At 35.0% G+C, this 16,310-nt stretch overlaps 1 protein-coding gene across 1 annotated transcript in view; it reads left to right on the top strand.

Annotated features, from left to right (window-relative positions):
* The window catches only part of LOC121335437 (sodium channel protein type 1 subunit alpha), a 59,576-nt gene that overhangs the window by 23,311 nt on the left and 19,955 nt on the right, over window positions 1–16,310 (top strand). The window contains exons 13-20 of the mRNA XM_041403586.1: window positions 96–334; window positions 2,602–2,775; window positions 3,384–3,740; window positions 4,443–4,925; window positions 7,752–7,869; window positions 9,297–9,451; window positions 12,060–12,233; window positions 14,728–14,850. Coding sequence (XP_041259520.1) covers window positions 96–334; window positions 2,602–2,775; window positions 3,384–3,740; window positions 4,443–4,925; window positions 7,752–7,869; window positions 9,297–9,451; window positions 12,060–12,233; window positions 14,728–14,850 — 1,823 coding nt within the window. The remainder of the gene's footprint in view (window positions 1–95; window positions 335–2,601; window positions 2,776–3,383; window positions 3,741–4,442; window positions 4,926–7,751; window positions 7,870–9,296; window positions 9,452–12,059; window positions 12,234–14,727; window positions 14,851–16,310) is intronic.

Genomic DNA, 16,310 nt, shown 5'->3' with positions numbered 1-16,310 from the left:
ATTCTTCTCTAACATTCCTCATTCCAATTCATATTGGAATGAGGAATGTTAGAGAAATCACATAGTTACATATATAAACTTTCTTTTCCCCACAGAACTTGAAGAATCGAGACAGAAATGCCCACCATGTTGGTATAAATTTGCAAATATTTTCTTGATCTGGGACTGCAGTCCACATTGGTTAAAAGTTAAGCATATTGTCAACTTAGTGGTAATGGACCCATTTGTTGACCTGGCTATTACAATTTGCATTGTTTTAAATACACTCTTTATGGCTATGGAACATTATCCAATGACCGACGAATTCAATAATGTACTTTCAGTTGGAAATCTGGTAAGTTTGTTGGGGCTTTACATTCATTATTTGGAAGGAAATATGCCTGTAATAACAGAAAGAAAAGGTTTTAACAGCTTTTTGGATATTTATTTGCCTTCAGATATGAGTATCAGAACATTTTTTGAAATTTGACTGTCAACCCTGACTCATGTAGCTTAGGATACTGTAAAATCAATATACTGCTGTGTTCTGCAAAATTGAATTAAAAATTTAAAAATTGGCTCCAATGCTACATTAAGTAAAGTCCATCTTAAGCAGAGTTTGATTTGTGTAACTGCTAAACCAGGAAATTCATTGTTTCCATGAAACAGACACTGCAAATAAATGCAGTGTTAATTTCTCAATCAATACAACACAAATCTTTAATTTATGAATGTGTTTTTAATTGCTGTTTCCTGAACAGAAACTTACAATAGTAAAAAGATCCCTTTAAAAGCAATTCTAGAATTTTCTTGTGCAAATTCTTCTTATGTGGATAAGTGGATTTTCTTTCTATGCTTTATGTAAAAAAATATCCCACCGTACTTTTTCCTCTCCTATTTTTTATTGTTTTTATCCTCTGAAAATTAGTAAGATATATTTTCCTTGTCTTGTCAGCTGTATTTTCTCCCTTTCTCTCTGCTTCAAAAATATAAATTATTAAAGATTTCATGAGTTAACTTTTTGTAGCTCTCCTGCTTTTGAACTGACAGGTTTGATCACATAGAAGTATCTGCAGCTACAGTCCTACTTTATCTCCTTCCTTAAGAATTAATTTCTCATAATGTGATTTTTTAATAATCCTTGTTTTGTAATGAGGAACAAATAGATCATGTAAATAACTATAGAATTGAGGGGGGAGAATGAATAGAAAATTGTACAGCTGATTTTCAAATAATATAAGGGAAATGCTTAACCTGTGTTTCCTAATAAAGTCTAAAATCTTGTATTGTAGCATTTTATACGTTTGTTTTCCAACCAAGAAAATTCTATATAAATCATGGTGTATCTCTGACTACATAGGGAGTGTGAGAGAACCTGTCTATAAGCACCACATTCTTCCAGTTTTAGGCTCCCTGGCATAAACCCCTTCTGCAATAGAGAGGATCTCGGAGGTTTCCTGCTCCAGTAGCTCCACTTTAAAGCTTCTTGTGCTGTTCTGATTGTTAGGAACCTGTCAGCATTTCAATGCTAAGTCTTTTTCAGGGATTCCAATCCTGCATCTTAAAAATTGGTAACCTTTCCCTCTCTGGTGTTTGTATCTAGAGTGTATTTAAAGACTCTAATAATCTATCTTGAGTATTGGTGTTCCTAGGCAGAGCAAGTCAGACTTCTTTCCTTTCTCCTGATTATCCCACTTAGATTATTCTCTTTAGCTGTCCTATTTTCTTTTCAGCTTGCTGAAAAATGGGTTATCAAAACCAGAAAAAAAAAACCCAAACCAAAACCAGAAAACCTGTCAGAGCAGGGCTCAAGCAGTTTTTAACAGTGACTTTAGTACCTTCCTATCCTGGAACAAATTCTCCCAAGACTTCTCTCAAAGCTACTCAGGGTTATTACTTTGGTGGGTCTTAAATATAATTCCTACTTCATTCAGCATAGAAACTCATAACGAGAAACCACTACCAGCAGCACTTTGTTTAAAATGCATTCTTAAATACTCTGTTATTTATTCCTGGCATCGAAGTGTTTGAGCCAACCAACTTTGCTGCTGCTTCTGGGCACACCCAGGTAGAAGTTACTCAGCTTCAGGAAATTGTTATATCTCAGCACATCATAACGTATCTCAGTTGCTGTATCAACTAAGGTATATTATAATACACCATTTATTAATCTGGCATAAATAATCACAGCTCTGTTAAACTGAATTATAAGCAGGTCATAGCAGGCAAGAAGCTGCCCCCCTGTAGTCTTAGATTTGGCCTAATTTGTAATTTGTATACCAAGAAAGAGCTATACCATATAATTTCTTGGAAAGCATTCTGGTTTGTGTCCTGAAAATCAAATTTGGGACATTGTTTGTACAGCACGCGAGAAAGTCCACATCCTTAGAAAGTTGAAATAGGACTTTAAATGTCATAAACCAGAAGTTTATGTAATACATTTAATTAATAGAAAAATTACCTGGTTTTCTGACACTTGTTAAGGGAAGGTGGGCATGATAAATCACTACAGTAAATGTAACTATTTTTAAATATTGCTTTTGGATAAGACATGGCTTAAATTAAACTAGATCTGGAGTATTATCTTTCACCTTGAAATAACAAACTGCCCTTTGAACTCAGGTCTTCACTGGAATCTTCACAGCAGAAATGTTTCTCAAGATAATTGCAATGGATCCTTACTATTATTTCCAGGAAGGCTGGAATATTTTTGATGGCTTTATTGTAACCCTTAGCTTGGTTGAACTTGGTCTTGCGGATGTGGAAGGACTATCTGTTCTTCGGTCATTCAGATTGGTAAATATACTTGAATTGTACTGATTTTTCAATGTGGCTTCATTAAAATAATTTTATTTTTGTCTTAAAAATTTGCTTGATGTTTGCCATGATACCGATCCTGAGGACGGTTTCATTAGCACAAATCCTTACTAATTGTGGTGTCTTACAGTCTTCAGTGGGAATTGACAGAGATCCAAACAGATAGCAGTGGGTACCCTGGGCCTATTTCCAATGTATCCATTGTATATACACACTTTAAACATCCCACTCTGCAGAAATAAATTGACTCTTTACAGGTATTATGCTCCGATTGGCATCACAGGAACAAATCTCTACAAACACTAGTTGAAAAGTTGTCCAGATTATTTTAAAGATGAACCCTAGATTTTAAGTTCAAATCAGTAGCTTCTTTGGCCTTCAGTAAAAGCTATGCTTTGAGAATATCAAATTTCAATTTTACAAATTTTTCTTGAAGCAAACTTCCATCTTCATGCTTTTAGACAAGATGATACCCTCTGGACAATCCAACTAAAGGCATATTTTGCAGCAATATCCTTCCACAAATTAACTTTAAAATATCCTTGTATCTTTCTGGTTCTCCTAACAATATTTTTCTTTCCTTCCAGTTACGAGTTTTCAAATTGGCAAAATCTTGGCCAACACTAAATATGTTGATAAAAATCATTGGTAATTCCGTGGGAGCTCTGGGGAATCTGACCCTGGTGCTGGCCATCATCGTGTTCATTTTCGCTGTGGTTGGGATGCAGCTCTTTGGGAAAAACTACAAGGAATGTGTCTGCAAAATTGCAAGTGACTGTGTGCTCCCTCGCTGGCACATGCACGACTTTTTCCACTCTTTCCTGATTGTATTCCGAGTGCTGTGTGGAGAATGGATAGAAACCATGTGGGACTGCATGGAGGTTGCTGGCCAAGCCATGTGCCTTACAGTCTTCATGATGGTCATGGTGATTGGAAACCTAGTGGTAAGTAATCAAAGTGTTAACAAAAAATTATTTGGCAAGAGAGCGGTCTCAGTCCTGAAGTGAACTAAGTGCTCTGGCTCTGTTTCAACAAAGCACTTAAGCAGGTGTTTTCAAGAAATGTTTAAAGTTAAGCTTAAGAGCTTTTTTGGATAGAGAACAAAATATTCTGCCATGTCAAAATCCTAAGAATGTCAGAGTGGGTACTTAAGAATGTGACTAATTTCTCTTTTGGCCCTTTGAAAATATTTGGTGCTCCAAATACTTTTAGTTTATGGGCTCTTTACAAACCATTTGCTGTGGATTTTTTTATTATTTATACCATATGATTAGTCACCTGAATAATCTAATTTCTGTTGTGTGATGGGATAAGTTAAACTTTTTAATGATGCTGAACAGCAAATCTGATAGCTCCATTTTTAAATTATAAACTTTGACACCAAACTATTTACATACTGTGGGGATTTAAAGGCACATTTACAGATATTTGTCAGTTGTACAAATATTTTTGAATGGTGAGCAGGACCTAAGCTAAGGGAAATAAACTTGGTTTTTGTGGAAAAGAGAAAAATTTTGAGGGTACTTTTTTGGTTATGGTGAATTACTGGGATTTCAGTCTTTGATATCAATAATAGATATTTTTAAATAAAATAAATGTTATTTTTAAAATAAAGTCTAGAACGTATTTTCTAAATCTTTCTGCAGGTACTAAACCTATTTTTGGCCTTGCTCTTGAGCTCATTTAGTGCAGACAACCTCGCTGTGACAGATGATGATAATGAAATGAACAATCTCCAGATTGCTGTGGCAAGAATGCAGAAAGGCATAGATTATGTGAAGAGAAAAGCACGTGAATTCATCCAAAAAGCTTTTGTTAAAAAACAGAAAGCTTTAGATGAAATCAAGCCACTTGAAGATTTAAACAACAAAAATAGCTGTATTTCTAACCATACAACCGTGGAACTAAGCAAGGACCATGACTATATTAAAGATGCAAATGGAACCACCAGTGGTATAGGCACAGGCAGCAGTGTGGAAAAATACATAATTGATGAGAGTGATTACATGTCATTCATAAACAACCCAAGCCTCACTGTGACAGTGCCCATTGCTGTGGGTGAATCCGACTTTGAAAATCTAAACACAGAAGAATTTAGTAGTGAATCAGACCTGGAAGAAAGCAAAGAGGTATTTAGATATTTTTAGCATTTCTCTCTGATCTTTTGATGGTCTTTGTTATGTGGGATTTTGTTTGATTGTTTAGGTTTTTTTGTTTTACTTCTCATAAGCCAGTGTATTCAATTATTAATCATTTATTTTGACATTTCTTTGTAGATAGGCATAAATGAGTGTATAAAGGAGGACTTAATTCTTGATGAAAAGAAATGTGAAAAAGAGTTAAAAAATTATATCCTCCTCGAGGGGATAAGAGGCCATGTAATGGCCAATCCATAAAAACTATGCGTGGTCCACATGGTAGTTATAACAGCTTGTAGGGGACAATGTCTTAGGTGCAGTGTTATTCCACCAGAAATTTTTGTTTGCCTTCTGTGAAAAGGGTCCCATGAGGAGTGTGATACATCTTCTCTCTGCCTCTTGAAAAAGCATATAGAAACCAGAAAATGTATAAATAGTTTATGTAACTCCTTTAGACATTCCTTTGGACATATGAATTCTTTTAGATTTTGAAACTGTCAGCTCTTCTACACCTACATTCCCATAAAAAGAAGTCTTAACCATAGACTCTCCCAAACACTTCAAATTCACTTGGCTGTTAAAACTGAAAAGTACCAACAGATGAAAACATCAACTGTTGCTAAAGGACTGCTAAAGCAGGCTATTGATATAAAGCCTTTTTGAGAACTGTAATTTTTAAAAGCATATTAAAGCTATAACTGTTCCATTACATAACTTTTTGTATGTGGCTATTTTAGCAAAATAATTTAAATTGATTGGATGACAGAATTTGCAAAACAACTACACCCTCAATGACTTACTTTGTTGCCGTTTTAGACAAATTAGAAAATTGCCTTTCCAGACACTTAACAACATTAATTTTCTCACTTGAGAAACCTCAGTCGTAACCAGCTAGTTCCCATTTTCGTTGCAATGCATTTTTTTTTTTTACAGGATAGCTCATCTTCCCCCTTCTGTCCACCTGTTGTATTGCTACCAGTGCTTCAGACACCAAATTTTAGGGTAGCTGAACTCCTTACTACTATCCTTTCAGTGTGTATAAAAGCACTCTGGTGCTCTCAGCAAAAACTCAGTGTTTAGCTAAGTGAAATTTTTGGATCCTCCTCCAAGAAAGAAGACCTGTACAAAACAGCCTCTCCCCACAGCAACTTATTTCAGAGACATTCTTGTTCCCACTTCCTAATTAATATCTGCAGCATTAATAATTATTTTCCTGTTAAATATTAGCTAAAATGTCTATAATTCATTTGACTTATGCTTATGAACCACCGCTACAATAAAGATTCTTAAAATTTCTTTCAGCACATTATGAACCACCTGCAGCATGAAGAATTTCAAAATAAAACATTTAAACAAAGATCCTTTAGAAGAAAACAATGACATATCATCTACTCTCCACAACTACCTTCATGCTATCCAGTCCAGTCTTCCAACCCATCACAGAGCTGACAGTCAAACAGAGAGACACCAGCTGGTCTGACTGACCAAGGGAGAATTGATCATCTTTAGACACAGTTTAGGAAAGCTTAGGAAAGTTGCCTGCCGATGTGCTGCTACCTGTAGGAAGAGGGTTACCTTTTATCCCATTGAAGCATGGCACTTCTGACTTATTGCTGCCACTGCTTTAATAAGAGTTTTATTGTTAGTGTTTGGGGTTTTTTGTCCTCAGTACCAAAAGGCCTGCTGCCACCTGGCACTGATGAACCCAGGAGGAGGCTGTAGCGAGGTGGGGGTCAGGCTCTTTCCCAAGCAAGAAGAGACAGGATGAGAAAATGGCCTCAAGTTGCACTAGGGGAGGTTTAGATTGGATATTGGGGAAAATGTCTCCCCTGAGAGGATTGTCAAGCACTGGAATAGGCTGCCCAAGGAAGTGGTTGAATTGTCATACCTGAAGGTATTTAAAAGATGTGGCACCTGGGGACATGGTTTAGTAGTAGTCTTGGCAGTGCTGAATTTATAATTAGACTCAGTGATCTATATTGCTGTTGTTTCCTTATTTTGTTTAGCCATACATATTTAAATATATTGCCTTCACAATTTTGCCCAAGTTTTAGCCACAATACCAAAGACATAGATTGCAACCAGATTCCAGCTGTACATTACGTCTTACAAGTTTTTGGATTTTTAGGATGAGAATTAGCTTAAGTGCATTCATTTTCTTTTTTCTTTTTTTTTTTTAATTTGGTTTCCAACCTATGCCTCAGTCTCTTTATGCTCATCATGTTGTTGAAAATTTGTTGATAAAACACAATCTGATTTTTTTACAGGCTTAAACTACCTCAGCCTTATTGTATGCAGATTCTGCCTCACTTTGAGCTAGACTTTCAACAATTTTAATTTGGATTTACTAACTCCTGAAGTATGGCCTTCTCTGCTTTTTTTCCTCATTCCTCTGAGCTCCCACCTCATTTATGTAGTTATTTTTAGCCTCTCACCTGATTTTATGTAGACACTACAAATTCCTGTATATTTTTTAAGCTTCATTATTTCTATGTAGGTCAAGAGATCATTACGACTTATGGCTTGTTGTGGTCATAAATCTTCTCAGATTTATCATTACCCACATTTTTCAGTTTAAAGCACAATTTCATTTGAAGTCTGATCTGTTACTGATACACCTTCTATTTAATAGATTCATACAGTACAGAAGGAAAACCAGACTGTATAAATTTCTCAGATGTTTATCAACAACTTACTTACGTTGAACTCTAGAACATTCAAAAACATTGTCTAATTTGCTTATTCCAGAACCAAATAATATTTGCCTTTAAATTATTTACTGTTCATTTGTGATGCTTCTTTTTTTTTTTTTTACAGAAGTTAAATTCATCTAGTTCATCTGAAGGCAGCACAGTTGATATTGGACTTCCTGCAGAAGAACAACCAGAAGCTGAACCTGAAGAAGCCCAGGAGCCAGAGGCCTGCTTCACAGAAGGTATTTGGAAGAAAAACACTAGTAATAATTATTAATAGAATTCAGAACCATTTTCTATGGAAGTTAAGTATTAAGATTTATGAATCACATTGCCCTTTTATTAGTGTTTAAGCTCTGATTATTAGCAATAGGACTTTTAGTCCATAATATATTACATGGAAACTGATACCATAATTATACTATGTGTTGGATAAACAGTTAAGAAAACATTTTATTGGAAATGTATCTCAATTTTTAAAATAAGAAAAATATGGTATTGAAAGTTTTGTTTTAGTATGTTACTGTACTTTCAGAGCTTATTTACAGATAGTAAACACACAGTTTAAAAAATAGTCTTCACAGATACCTAAGTGCTTTATAAAGTATACATTGCTACAACAGCTGTTTAGTGATAAATAAAAACTGCACCTAGATGGTCTTGTGAAAAATGCTAAATGAATCTTCTACAAATTGGCAAAAGGAGAAGAAAGAGACTTGTGTCCCACCTGGGGAATAAACAGTCTAACCTGGTGGACTCCTTCATCTTTCATTCTTCCTTCTAATGGCCCACAATTCAATAAAACTCCAATCTGATCGTAACTGTTTTTCCAATGGCATTTCCTTGGGAGAAACCTTATGGATGTGTGCATGTGAAGGAGGTGGAGAAAAAAATGCTTTTTAAAGCAGTAATATAAGGATACAAATGCCATTTTTGGTATCTGTAAACAAACGTTAGATTTAGGCGTTGGAGAATAAATGCTATTGTCAGGTTTGATTACTTCTGGACATGATAAGAGATCATTCTTTAGAAATTTACATTGAACTTGTAAGAGACAGTACTGTAACAGTCTAGGATTTGTCATGGAAAATACCATTATTTATTACTAATATTTTTCTACATAAAAATCAGCAGCTAAATCATAAAAGTGTAAAATAAATTAGGGACAGAAGTTAGAGAAATTAGCTGGTACTGAAAAGCTCAGAACTCAGACAAGAGCCTTAGACTTTTTTTCATGCAATGAATGCAACATTGTCTGAATTGAGTATCTTGAACAAAAGAAGGTGGGTTTAATATCATTTGCCCATATCTTACTACATCAACCTACCTGACATTTGGATGGGTTTGTATATTTTAACTCTTATTTTGTATTCTGTAATTTGGCTTTGTGTTCGATGGACTTTCATCTTTTTGTGTGCACTGTATTGAGCACTTCTTGATAAATGAGAAATTAATTCTTCTCACTTGTTCATTTAACTGAAAATTCCAATTGTGTCAATGCTATTGTTTTCTTTGAAGAAAAAGAAGATTATCTAGGTGAAAATCTAGTGTTTTTTTACTAAATAGCATAGTAAGATAGCATTGTATCATTAACAGAATGCATAACCAAAATTAACTCAACAAAATCTCTCCTTTTTTTCCTCCTCTCATTACATACAATGTTCTAAAGGCTGTGTAAGAAGGTTCAAGTGCTGCCAAGTAAGTATAGAAGAAGGGAGAGGAAAGCAGTGGTGGAACCTTAGAAAAACCTGCTTCAGGATTGTTGAACACAACTGGTTTGAGACTTTCATTGTCTTTATGATTCTCCTCAGTAGTGGAGCTCTGGTAAGTAAAACATAAACAGAATGTTTCCATGTTTTCAGAAAACTCCTTAAAATTGTCTCTTCTAACACTCCTTTAACTTAACACAATTCCACGGCTTCAGATGGTGGGAGTAAATTTTATTCAGGCCTTGGGAAAAACAGGAAAACCAGTCTCTTCTTAACAACATGTGGAAAAAAGAACAGACATAAGTGATTAGAGAGAGCCTACCTCCATTGCTGGAAGTGACAGTGATATGCCTCAGGCAGAGAGAAACCACATGTGAAGAAGAGAACATGCTAAACTTTCTTATTTGAGTGTGCTCCCTCCTTTCTCTGCTGTTTACTGATGTAGCTCAGGGAAAAGGATTGTCACTGTGGAGAGTTTGGAATTATAATTGCATAAACAGTTCAAAACACCTTGCAAGGGCCAGGGCTGGCTTATGCAGTCCTAGAAATGCTGTGTGCTGCAACAGCAAAAAAAGCTAAGCTGCGTGGGGGTTTTAATTCCTTTCCAAGAATAAGGATTTATTATTTAGATTTACAATTCAGCTTCTACTGACTCATACTCATGTAGACTGAAGGGACATCTGCAAAAACATGAATTTGCTCTAACAACCATGCAAGGGCAGAATAAAGAGAAGCCAACCATAATAAAAATCTATAACAATAAATTAAATAAACCCTAATGATAATATGTTTTCTCAAAAATTTAAATAATGATGAAGAAAAAAGAAATTGTAGATGAGTTTTTAAATCAGAGTGAGCCTGTATAAATACAGTGAGGTGATGTTTCTTAGGCAAACTATTTGCTGTAAGATAATGCAGAGTATATCTAGAATCTACCCTGTCAGATTTAATTACCCTTCGGCAAATTACTTAACTTCCTACATAATAAACAAAATTGTGTTTCAAAAAGGTATTATAAGATAATTAGACTGCTGCCAACATTTTAAAATGCTGTTAATACTGTTAGCAGTTTATGATAATACCTATCACTAGTTTCAGCTACATCTCTAAGAATTATTCTGGTTTTTTTTGGTCTAATATTGACACAACCATTAGAAAAACAACCTTTATGCAATGCCATGTGACACCTTCCCTGTCATTTAAAATCCTCCAAATAACAAAAAAAGATCAAGTTTACACCATTGAATTTTGGTTCATACAACTAAGTGGAGAAAATCTTCAGTGACAAGAAATTTAAATGAGAAAAGTAGTGGAAGGAGATCCGAAAAACGTGCATTTTTATAACTTTAGTTAGAGGAAGTTTGAGACAAGATCGCACAGTGTTAGTACCTTGTGCTTGTGAGCCTAAGGTGCGTCATGCAAAGAACCTTTATTTCGTGAAAACGTTTCAAAGACCATGGATTAGCCCGAGCCTCTGGAGATGTGAGACTCTGCTCTCCCTTTAAAGCCCTTTGTGACAGTGAAAAGGTCTCTTTGTGCCTACCAGCTCTGCACCCCAAATTCACCCCAAGGCCCTGCTCCAGACAAGTGTCACTGTCATCCCAGCCAGGAAACGCAGCAGGCAGGGGCAGGTGCCTGCTCAGCCCTCTGCACGCTCTGGGGCAGGGAGCAGGCACATTTCCCTGCCAGGAGCACTCCTCGCTCAGCCTCTGGCACTCCCCACCTGTACAAAGCACATGGCAAGTGCTGACTTCCCAGTTTTAGCCAACACAGGAGTGCCAGGTTCCACAGTGCCTGATGCAAGTAACCAGAATTACACAGATCTTAGCTTGATGTCTGATATACAAACATTAATCATTTGAACTGACAGATGTCAAGTGGTTCAAAAGCAAGCTGAGTATAAATTAATGTTACTATAAAAAAAAATCCAAATCTTTGCAAGCTAGCAGATCATTCCAGTTTTTTCAGCTTTATAAAATCAGTCAGTCTCCATAAAAAAAAATGAAAGCAATTAAAGGAGAAAAAAAAACTGAAGAAGAATTTATGAAAAGCAGAAGTTATTTTTTTGTTCAATTGCCTAAAAATGAGAACACAAAAAGTGTAAATAACATTGCAAGGAGCTCAGAAATTTTATGTATTTCATAAAATGTGAATAATAAAGCAGGTAATTGATTTAGGACTTTTTTTTTTTTAAGAAAGGAAGAACTTATTTTAAGATTTAGAACTTTAAATTTTCAGGAAGCCAGAGGACTTAAAAAAAAAAAAAAAAGGTAGCTTGTATTGTCATTGTCCTCAAAATTTTACAGCTATGGTCCTGGATTTTGTATTTGGGTCTACCTACATACAAGCCAATGATCTCAGTAGAATTCAGTTCAGGCACACTTGGCAGAATCAATTCTCTTTGTCAATATGCAATATGATCTGAGAAGAATAATTAACTATCTGCAATAAATAAATAAATACATTTTAAAAAATCTCTGACCAGTGTAGTGGTTGCTGTGTAATATCTTCTTCTTCCTCCTGTGAGCTGGAAAATATATTTCCATAGGGAAAAAACAGATATATTCTGAGTTACCTGAAAAAGAAGCATTAGATAGAAATGACATATCCTTTTCTTGAATATTATTGCCTTTTTTTGTTGTCTTTTTTGGTTTGTTGTGTTAAAACTCCGAAGCATGTGCAGTAATAAGAAATAACCTGCCTTTGAATGTTTATACTCACAGGCTTTTGAAGACATATATATTGAACAACGTAAAACTATCAAGACCATGCTGGAATACGCTGACAAGGTCTTCACTTACATCTTCATTCTGGAAATGCTGCTGAAGTGGGTGGCCTATGGCTACCAAACATATTTTACTAATGCCTGGTGCTGGCTGGACTTCCTCATTGTCGATGTAAGTAGTGCATTTCCTAGGTGACACTTTTATAATTTTCTGATAATTTTTAGACTTACTTTCTCTGCAGCCATAATATTTATTAATGCCAACTAGTTTACTTTTCAATTTGAAAAGCAAGGTAGCTGGAAAAATTCCATGTTTCTCTGTCTTTCACTTCATGCTTGTGGCACTGCCTTGCTGTGTTCAGAGAGACTGGAAGTTCTCCTGCTGGACAGAAGGACCTCACACGGAGCCCCCAGGCAGCTGGGGAGTTTATCCCAACACTGCTGTTGGAAGAGGTCATCCTGCCTTGCATTCTGGCCTGGGATGCTCATTCCTACCTTCAGACCCATCATTCCTCCTGCTGTGGTCTAGGTTGAACCCAGAATTTAGATGTGTGTCTGATCCACCAGACAACCATCTGAATCAAAACTCCTCTGGCAAGAAAACGAACATCATGCCCACAAACTTCAGCATATGGAAAATTAGGGTTCCACAAGGAAAGCAAGATATATCTCTAGCACTGGAAGTGTGGATTAATTAGTATTGAAGTCCATTAAGTACTACTGAGCTTGCAGACTTCATGGGCATGTTTGAAATCTTTGCTGTATCTCATAGTTCTAGCTCTATGGTACTGTGCTGTGAAATGGGAGAGAACATTTCTTGATGCATTGATACAGTTATGGAGCATTTAAGAATATCTTAAGTATACCCCCTGGGGGAAAAACCTGCAGTGTGCAGGAATGAATTTCTCTGGGTGAACATCAAATACTATGTTCTACAGAGCTGCAAAACCAGAACCAGTCACTATATTTTCAAGACAGTAATTTCTGGTAAAACATATACAAAAAACAAGCTCAGTTTTAAAGTTAAGATTCCTTTTGTCCTGGTTTCAATGACTTAGAAATGTACACTGAACAGGCAAAAAGAGACCATTACAAGAATTTATTGTCCCAAAGTATTGCCAAAAATCCAACACTTTCTCAATATGTTCCCATCACACAAGGGCTAATTAGAGCATCAGAATAATTAATTTTCTTCAATTTGTTTTTTTTTCCTTGTTTTTAAATAGGTGTTTACAACATTTTTTATTTGTGTACATTGTGGTTTAAATATATTGAGGATTCAACTCCACATATACAGCTACAGATAGCCGTATTTCATAAAACGAAAGTACCCTCTCTTGGAAAACACTTTGCTCTTTAGTATTGAAATTCTCAAAATGGGTACCTAAGTGATACCTACAACAAAAAATCTTGAACAAGCACGCAAGCAGAAGCAGCTGTTAATTTTTTTAACTCATTTTCTCTAATATTTGACCTTATTTAAATTGTGCTATCCCTAACAGCCATCTTGTGAATGTGAAAATGTGAATACATCATTATGTAAAGGTATAGTACGTATTCAAGTGTCTGAATTAGTTCATGATATATGCTGAATTTACACACGTGGGTATTTTCTTTAATTTTCCTTTATGACAACTTGAAAGTTTTCAGTAATATGATGAATGTGCTGGAGAAAAGAAACTTAGATTTCAAAAGAACCAAGTTTTGTGGTTGCTAGAGCTGCTGAAAAGTTCAGAAAAGCTATTAACTTTTAAAAGCTAAAAATTGCAAATATAATGCTTGTTTTTAAATATGAGCACAGTCCTAGAATTCTCTTTACCTGATACATTGTTCTTTATAATGAAAGAGTATATGAGAACATTATGCTATTTTTGGCCCAATAAATAGTTAAGGAATTAGAACAGCATAATGAGGGAACATTTAGGGGAAATGGGAAACAAACAGAAAGTAATATTTTGGACAGGAGCCATAGCAAATGTGGAGAATTGTGGTATTTTGCACTGAGGTAATGTAGGGACATGGAATATTTAAAGGCCTGTCAAATTCTTCCACCTATGGAACTGTTCTTCTAAGGTCTTAGAAACAGCACAGTCCAGGTTAATTTCATCTTGTAAAGCTCATAATTTCAGCATTCAGGCAAAAGGAGTAGTCAGTATAACTGCCTATAACAAAAATAGTCCTTTTTACCAATTTTCAAAGGAGCAATGTTGTTCTGTGACCCACATGTAGCTCAACACAAACTTCAATCACTTCCCTTTCAGTTGTGAGCAATCAAATGACATTATCAACCACAATTACTGATCCCAACAGTATTGTAAAACAAAGAAACAATAAGTACAATACCTAAATTGGTAAAAAGGAGAAATTAATATAATTCCAGTTTTGTGGTTTTAAATGTCCTCAGATGAGTAGCAAAGGACGAAATTCAGAAGTACTAATGTTTCCAGATATTAGTTGTCTTATGATATTTTTGTTTGTTTGTTTACCTATTCACCTTTCATATTGCTTATTTCTTCTTCTTTTTTTTTTTTTAACTTGAAAGACTCCCTATTCCTGAAGAAAGTGGTCCAAAATTAGACTCTTCTAACGAAGTGTATATCTCACATCTATGGTATGTAAAGTACAATGTGCCATATAATAATTTTTACTTTCCTGTTTTCGTATAGGTCTCTTTGGTTAGCTTAACAGCAAATGCATTGGGTTACTCTGAACTTGGTGCCATTAAGTCCCTTAGGACACTAAGAGCTTTGAGACCTCTAAGAGCTCTGTCACGATTTGAAGGCATGAGGGTAAGACAACGTGAAAGTGTCTGGAACTATGCATGCATATAAAGAATACATGCATGCACAACAAGGAATGACAAGTCCATGCAGAAAGGCTGCACTTTTTCTCGCATATCTTTTACTAACAGATAAGCAAAAAGCTTCATCCATTCACCTAAATCCATGTGCAGTTATCACATAGAACTTATATTCATTAAGGTTACTTTACTTTCTAGCCAATCTCAGGAGTTTTTCATATGAGTGTTTGAAATCGCCAACTACAAACTCTCTTAACAGAGTCCTAATAATAAATAAAATGTAACACAATTGTATTGAGTTCTTTACTGATAAATATGTCAAAACATGTATACAGGAATCTAATTTAGCATTAGTTAACAAAGGTATTTTCTCCTAGAAATTCTTCATTTTTCATTGTATTTTATAAACCCCCTTTAATCTAACCCCATTGAATTTCATTAAATGATACTACAGATACATTCATATCCACTAGTGGTTTAAATCTATTTCTGAGTTTGGCTGACTTAAAAAGCAAATCAAATTATTTGATTCCTCTATGAAGTTATTATTTTTGTAAGGTAAATGCTTCTTTTATTTCAACTAATCTCTATTCAATATTCAATACAATGTATATAAAGTTATTTCTTGTTACTCTGAGTAATTTAGAGGCCCTGCTTACTATTCATCTCACTCAAGAAGGCATTTTGACTTATTTTTTCATTTGTTTATACCTTCTGTTCCTTAAAGCCACTGAATACAAACTAACTCTATATGCATGTCAATGAAATATGCTTTAAGAGAATGCTTTTTCCTGCATCATGGAAACATAAGAGGAAACAATGCAAAATCTTTAGAAAAAATATAAGTTTAATGAAGTCAAACTGAGGCTTCAAATTCTTTTCCTGAAATTGTATTCAGCAGACTACCTATCTCCACTTCAGAAAGCAACAGAAAATACATTGCTAACCAATTACTGAATGAATAAATTCCAGCTTCATGCAGCAAATTGACTTTTAACAGTTTTCTCTTTATATGAAACTCATGAAGTGATATTCAGCAGGGTAAGAGCTGGTCAAGTACCACAGAACATGCAACCATATGATTTAGCCATTTTCTCTTTGTCTTTCTTTGTACATACTGTTCATGAACATTCAGATAAATGTATGTGGTTTTGTGCAGAGAAATGTTGGGAAACTGATGTCAGCTTTATGTTTTTAATGATGTTCTGGTCAGCTGCAGGAGGACTGGGAGACCAGTACAGATATTATGCAGGAAGGAAAAAAAAAATGCAGCTATTAAAATTATATTGCAAGAAAAAAGATTTCTAAAACGATGTTAAAATTGATTGCTAAATGTTTTATTCATTTTTTCTGTATCTTTACATGATCACCTTAGTAAATTTTCCACTTACAAGATTTAGGATATTGATGCATAAAGAAGCTGTTATTAAGGTACCTGTTATTTGAAAT

This window comes from Onychostruthus taczanowskii, unplaced genomic scaffold (assembly GCF_017590055.1).
Source record: "Onychostruthus taczanowskii isolate IOZ18803 unplaced genomic scaffold, ASM1759005v1 scaffold20, whole genome shotgun sequence".
NCBI classification, from domain to species: Eukaryota; Metazoa; Chordata; class Aves; order Passeriformes; family Passeridae; genus Onychostruthus; species Onychostruthus taczanowskii.
The sequence above is the reverse complement of the archived record's forward strand: the minus strand, read 5'-3'. Positions and strand labels throughout refer to the sequence as shown.